This window comes from Typha angustifolia, chromosome 9, assembly GCF_048772165.1.
Source record: "Typha angustifolia cultivar Huaian chromosome 9, ASM4877216v1, whole genome shotgun sequence".
Taxonomy (NCBI): Eukaryota; Viridiplantae; Streptophyta; class Magnoliopsida; order Poales; family Typhaceae; genus Typha; species Typha angustifolia.
The window spans coordinates 11768410-11775474 of record NC_133247.1 but is presented as its reverse complement, the minus strand read 5'-3'; the positions used below and the strand labels follow the sequence as shown (position 1 = coordinate 11775474).

Here is a 7065-nt window from a genome sequence, read left to right as displayed (position 1 = left end):
TAGTGCGTTACATGATTATCTAATTTATATCTTAAAGATAGATAATTATTTTATATAGCATAATTCAAGAGGCATGGTAGTAAAATCTAATGCATGCCTACAATTGGATTTATAAAATAAATTATAAAAAAAATTCCAAACATCTGTGTTTCAGAAGTTACTACAGCCTGCATTGTAGGAAATCCAATGCAATTACTAGTGTCGGTGGAAAATCTAATTCAAAATCCATTGTAAAGAAAGCTAGGGTTTCCTTTTGCTCCTCATGTTAATAAATAGGAGAAGTACTAATTTCACTTTCTAAAAGCAACCCACACCTTTTTGTAGTCGGTGAAGATGGCAACTTGTAATGAGTTAGTCAACCGTCAAGAGATATATTATTTTTTATCTGTTCACGTGCAGTATATAAAAAGCCGTAAGAATAATTTATAATTATTTTTAAATTTTTGATGTAAAAAAAAAAGGGTCACTTGAAGATATAATTATTAATAAAACTAACGAGTATAAGACATCGGTATATTTTAGGTGAACTAAAGAGTATTATAAGACTAATATGATACACAAAATTGATGATTAATTTTAGCATCATTGGTTTATAGCATCATTGTCAATTTAATTCATGAATAGTGTGATGGAGTTTTGTGTAGGACAATAAGTTCTTAGTAATAATTGTTAGAATGTAAAATATAAAGAGTTGATTATATTTAGACCGTCAAATTATCATCATCTTTTCTTTTACTTTTTCTAAATATCTTTTACGATAAAAATACATCCTTTGTACTCGAAACTACTGGAAATTTCTTGAACACCCTTTCTGTCAGATCTTCATTACTTTTAGCGTCCATAAATTATCACGTGCAACCAATGTAAGCAAGTTAGATGGCGTGTTTACCTTTATTATGAAAGAAAGAAGAGGGAGTAATTTTAATTTATCAAAATACCCTTACCTTCTTAGCGGGTATTTTAGTCTTTTTATCTTTTTTATTTACAAAGTTAGGGGAGTTAATATTGTATTAAAGTAGAAGTTTTGAGTTTGAATCCTCCCAAACTTACTTTTTATTTAAAATATAAAATCTCTCTAAAAAACTTATAAAAAATATTAGAATATAAAATATAAAAATTTTTAGAGTGATTTGGTGTGTTAATAGTAATTGCATGATAAAACTAGAATTCTTGGACCATTAGGACTATAATATTGAGATTGAGATTACTTTTATCTTTTCTAGAGATGCTCTAATTTATTAATGATAAAAACACTTGCTTAAAGACAAACCATCACAAGACTATGATTTGGCAAAGTACAACATTGATCTTTCAATGATGTCATTATTAGGGCACCAACTACCTTAAACAGTCTCTAATTCCTTTTTAATATAGGAAAGAGCTTCATGAGTACACTATTATAAGGAAAGAAAACTATATATATATATATATAACACATTCTATACTATGTTTTAAACCCCTGCATTTTTAATAAACTATCAAACAACAACTTAATCCACCCTCATATTTGGCATTAGATTTTCAAAAAGTAAACTTAAATAAAGACATAATATAGAGTGTGAAGTGAAAGAAAAATGCCTCCCAATTTAAAGAAAGAAAAATCTGCTGTGGTCCAATTCATTAGTTGCAGTCAGTATCATTGACTGCACTTAATGACTGCTTAACAATCAATAGTTGGATCTGATTGTGAAGTGTTCAGTTGAATTGTTCATATGATACACCAACTCTGCTGGATGCCAATATTTTTTTTATTTAGAGATACATGCTAATGACAAATGTAATTAGATTAATTATACTTGGCCCCTATTTTTTTTCACCACCATAGATTCTCTGAACCAAGGGATTTGTGTAGATATTTTCTTTTTTTAATTCAAGATATGCATGAGAAAAATGTTGATTGTTTAAAAAAGTTAAATGTAGTTATCCCTAATTTTTTTATTGACAGTTCTCACAACCTTTGGACCATGCAATATGATAATGGATATCAATTACCAAGTCATGGAATATCCTTTCCAATGAACCAGTCAAGTCATTGCTTTTTAAAGTGGAGTTTTTGACCTAACTAGTTATGTTTTAAATTTTTATTTCATCGAAATAGATCACTCTCATAAATTTTATTTTACGGAACTGGGTCTAATTTATGGTAGCCCTAATAAAATAATACTAGATTAGTTAATATTTTTTTTTCCATAAACAATAATATTGATCACTTTAGTATTTTTGTTTAGTCCTAAAACATTGAACCGATTAATATTATATATATATATATATTTATTTAATTTAGTCTTTTAGTAGTTAAGATAAAAAAATATTTGACGATAAAAATATTGAACTGATCAACATTTTGAAAAACGCCGACCAATTCAACGTTTTTATTAGGATTACAGTAAGTTAGATTTTATTTACTAATAAGTTTGAGTCGCAATCTATTTAACTCTTTTTAAAGTTTATAAGACTTGATTGATGATATAGGATGGAGGACAGTAATTCTTTAACTCAAAAAGTAAAGATAAAAAGGAAAGGAAAAGGAATGCTGAATCTAATCCTTTGCTTGCTGTTGCTAAAAGCCTTACAAATTCCAAAACCACTGACTATTTTTACTTCTTTTTTTATTACTGTACATACTTGTTAGTCTTATTTTAGAACTAATTGCCTTCTTCTCCTTCTCTCTCTCTGTATTTATATAAATGAAAGGGAGCAGCTCAAAGCTTAAAGCAGTGGAGTGTCGTCCTCTGGCATTTGTATTTTTCCTTGGATCACAAGCAAAATAATCATCTTGGTGTCTGCATTGCCCTGCAAAGGTACCTCCTTTTACTCATCTCTGTCTTCGATTTGCTCCTGCAGTTTCCATTTATTTTGGTTTACTTTCTTAGCTCATATCCTCTGAACTTATTTTAAGATGGATCATAAGAGAATAGCATCACTCACCATTTTCTTGAGACTTGTAAGGATTTAACTTTTATTGATTTTGATAGTGTTCTATACATTTGTTTGGTTGTCTGAGGACAGGAAAGGGAAGAAAGGCAAAAGAAATGAGAATATAAGAATCAGATATAGATATAGTTCATGGTAAGATCTGCAAAAGTTAATGTAAAAAGTTGGAGCTTTAGTTGCCCTAGACCTATTGCTATCTACATTCCCCGGAGCTTTACAACTGCAGATGCCTTTGCTTGCAATGGTATCTAATAGTTCGTTTTGCTCCTTCACTATTCTTGAGATGCTGCATTGGGTCTCGAAGCTTTAGACTCAAATGGGTCAATAAAGATTCGATTTTGGTGTGGGGACTGGAGGAATTCCTAAAATTGGGATTTGGGTTGTCAAGTGTTTTCTTTTTTGGTTGTTGGATCCTCTCTTTTTTAAAAAACATAGAGTGAAATGACTCCAAGGTTAGATCTTTCTGAATGGTTGGGGAAGGACAGTAGAACGGGCACACCAGTTGTTGTCACGATGGAGAACTCCAGTTACTCTCTTGTTGAGATCGATGGCTCTGAGATCCCTTCATTCCAATCTATGGATAAAACCCGAGGGAAAAATGCCAAGCAATTCACTTGGGTGTTACTCCTTAAGGCTCACAGAGCAGTTGGATGCGTTGCTTGGTTAGCAGCTGGTACCTGGGCTCTACTTGGAGCTATCAAGAAGCGATTCATATGCTGGAAGGAATCTTCTCAAGAAGGTGAAAATTTTGGCAAGAGCAAGCTACTGTTTAGGTTCCTTAGGGGACTATTGGTGCTTTCTCTAGTAACACTTGCATTTGAGATGATCGCCTACTGGAATAAATGGCATTTTCAGAGACCAAATTTGAATGTTGCGGAGAATCTGCACATACCTGAGGTGACAGAGATCCGCGGGTTGATGCATACTGCCTATATTACGTGGCTTTCTTTCAGAGCCGACTACATTGCTTACCTAATTCAAGCTTTGTCAAACTTCTGCGTTGTTCTTTTCATGATTCAGTCACTAGACAGGATGATCTTGTGCTTTGGATGCTTTTGGATCAAGTTCAAGAAGATCAAACCTAGGATAGAAGGTAATCCATTCAAATCAGACGATTTGGAGGGTTCAGGATATGAGTATCCTATGGTTCTGATCCAGATTCCAATGTGCAACGAGAGGGAGGTAAATTATTCTTACATTTGAACACTCAATTGTTGCTTTTAGATCTCATGTTCATTACAAGGAGTTCAAGAAACATTACCTGGTCATAAAGTTTGCAATAGAGTGTCGTGTCTGATGTTAATCATTTTCATTAACATCAATTTTGCTTATGCTTCAGGTGTACGAGCAATCTATCTCTGCCATCTGCCAAATTGATTGGCCAAAAGATCGTCTGCTAATTCAAGTCCTGGATGATTCAGATGATGAGAATATCATGCTTTTAATTAAGGCGGAGGTCTCCAAGTGGATCCAACGGGGTATCAAAATTGTCTATCGCCATCGCCTGGTCCGAACTGGTTATAAAGCTGGAAATCTCAACTCTGCTATGAGCTGTGATTACATCAAGGACTACGAGTTTGTTGCTATATTTGATGCCGACTTCCAGCCAAATCCTGACTTCCTTAAACAAACAGTGCCTCATTTTAAGGTAGCAATGTTATGTCTAAATTTCATAAGACCTACTCAAATTTTACCTAGTGGAATAAATGTTCCTCATCGTACTAATTAATATTTATTTTCTAATCCAGGGAAATCCTGAACTCGGACTAGTTCAGACACGATGGAGCTTTGTAAATAAGGATGAGAACTTATTAACTCGTCTCCAAAATATTAACCTCTGCTTTCACTTTGAAGTGGAGCAGCAAGTCAATGGTGTTTTCTTGAATTTCTTTGGTTTTAATGGAACTGCTGGTGTTTGGAGAATCAAGGCATTGGAGAATTCTGGTGGCTGGCTTGAGAGAACAACAGTAGAGGACATGGATATCGCTGTCCGTGCTCACCTCAATGGTTGGAAGTTCATCTTCCTAAATGATGTCAAGGTGCCGTCTTTAATTCATCTCGCACTAACAGTATTTCCACTGTGACATTTCCTTGTATATTCAACTGATGAACTGAGTCCTTTTTATTAGGTACTATGTGAAGTTCCTGAATCTTACGAGGCATATCGGAAACAGCAGCACAGATGGCATTCTGGCCCGATGCATCTATTCCGTATATGTCTTCCAGACATTATAACTTCCAAGGTTTGATATCTCCCAGAAGTTATTATGTTGCTCCTTTCTTGCCGTATAAGTTTCTAAAATTTTGATCTCTTGAATTACAGATATCCATCTGGAAGAAGGCAAATTTAGTGCTACTCTTTTTCCTCTTGCGAAAGCTTATCCTTCCATTCTATTCTTTCACCTTATTCTGTGTGATTCTCCCTCTAACTATGTTTGTGCCTGAGGCTGAACTACCTGCTTGGGTGATCTGCTACATCCCTGTTCTTATGTCCTTCCTCAACATTTTACCGGCTCCAAAATCGTTCCCTTTTATTGTGCCATATTTGCTATTTGAGAACACCATGTCAGTTACTAAATTCAACGCAATGGTCTCTGGTCTCTTCAAGTTGGGTAGTTCCTACGAATGGGTTGTAACTAAAAAGGCAGGGCGGTCTTCGGAATCTGATCTGCTTGCAGCAGCAGAAAGAGATTCAAAACCTTTAAGTCATCCTCAGCTCCTTAGAGGAGTTTCTGAGAGTGAGCTCATGGAGCTGAATAAGTTGAAGGAACTACAACCAGCAGCCCCTAATATCAAAAAGGCCAATAAGATTTACAAGAAAGAGCTGGCTCTCGCCCTTCTCCTCCTAACAGCTGCAGTTCGAAGTCTTCTATCTGCACAAGGAATTCATTTCTACTTCCTCCTCTTCCAAGGTGTAACCTTTCTTGTTGTCGGGCTTGATCTTATTGGCGAGCAAATTAGTTAATCAGATGACAGAACCACAGGCAGAATTTGCATTTGGTTTTGGTCACTGAAGAAGTCCTTCCTCCAGAAACTATACTTGCATTGCTATGATATTAGTTGAGGTAATCCATGATAACTTTATTCTTCATCTTTGCTAGTGGGAGGGGCAATCTCAGCTCCCACACAAATAAGGAGTTACTCTTATTGAAGCATGGATTGGATTCTACAGTACTCTTTTTCTCCTTTTGTTATGTATATTGTTACAAAAATATTTTTCTCTGAAATTAATGTTGTGAAGTATAGGAAGTAGTCTTCTTCTTCTTGCTCGAGTTTGGTGTGTTATCCATGCTCAGCACTATGTACTTGTACAAGAACAAACCAGAATCAAATAATATCGATATTGTGTAACAAGTCTGTATATTTTTAAATTCTTCAGTTTACTTCAAAAGTATAAAGAAAGACTTGCTTAATTGTCATCTCATTTATTTGCTTTTGCCTTTACATTCTCTACAACCTTTACCCTTCGTTCCGCTTTAATTGATAATAGGCAAGTTTTAGACTTACAGATGGAAGGTGCAAGATGAAGTATCTATCTCTTTGAGCCGAAGAATAGAGAGAAGTCCTTGAGGTATAAAATCATATCTGCAGCTTATTAACTCCTATTGGTGGATTCTCCTTCCTCTGCAAAGGTTGGGGAATAAAATCATGCCTGCGACTTACTGGCTCTAAACTTAATCTAATATATTCATTTGTTTTGGCCCCTGCATAGTTCTAAGATCCTAATATATTATATAATAATGCAATGTCAATCAAATCTAGATAAGCAGATGGAGATTGAAGTGCTTCCATTTTCTTTCTATTGTTCTTTTTCTCTCTTTGATATTTGTCAATTGCATGACTTATCAATCCACTATAGTAGCTAGACTTTCTGCAAATTTGTTGCTCACATTTAAAAAGGAAACAAATGAGTTGTTTATTATACATGCAGATATTGTATTATAATATGCCAATAGAGTGTGCGTCTATGCAATCAAACTGTATTTAACAATGTCAGGCAGAGATGGTGGCTAGCATTGATAGATAATGCCTAAAACCTTTTAAATTTGTGGTTCAAATGGGGCCATCAACCACATGATTTATAATACTTCATATACGATCTAATCCTTCCAGAATGTGAATCACATCAAT

At 34.5% G+C, this 7065-nt stretch overlaps 1 protein-coding gene across 1 annotated transcript; it reads left to right on the top strand.

The window, feature by feature from the left end:
• Positions 1-2688: 2688 nt before the first annotated feature.
• LOC140766542 (probable xyloglucan glycosyltransferase 5) lies at positions 2689-6296 on the top strand. The gene is made up of 6 exons (XM_073105939.1): positions 2689-2801; positions 3010-4116; positions 4274-4582; positions 4683-4973; positions 5064-5177; positions 5258-6296. Exons 2-6 carry the CDS (start codon positions 3376-3378, stop codon positions 5897-5899), a joined length of 2097 nt encoding a protein of 698 aa, XP_072962040.1. The 5' UTR covers positions 2689-2801; positions 3010-3375; the 3' UTR covers positions 5900-6296.
• The last annotated feature ends 769 nt before the right edge of the window (positions 6297-7065 follow it).

Coding starts and splice junctions, on each gene's coding strand:
- LOC140766542 (XM_073105939.1), top strand. CDS start 3,376: ATGACTCCAAGGTTAGATCTTTCTGAATGGTTGGGGAAGGACAGTAGA. Junction 4,974..5,063: donor TCTTCCTAAATGATGTCAAG/GTGCCGTCTTTA, acceptor CCTTTTTATTAG/GTACTATGTGAAGTTCCTGA. Junction 5,178..5,257: donor CAGACATTATAACTTCCAAG/GTTTGATATCTC, acceptor CTTGAATTACAG/ATATCCATCTGGAAGAAGGC.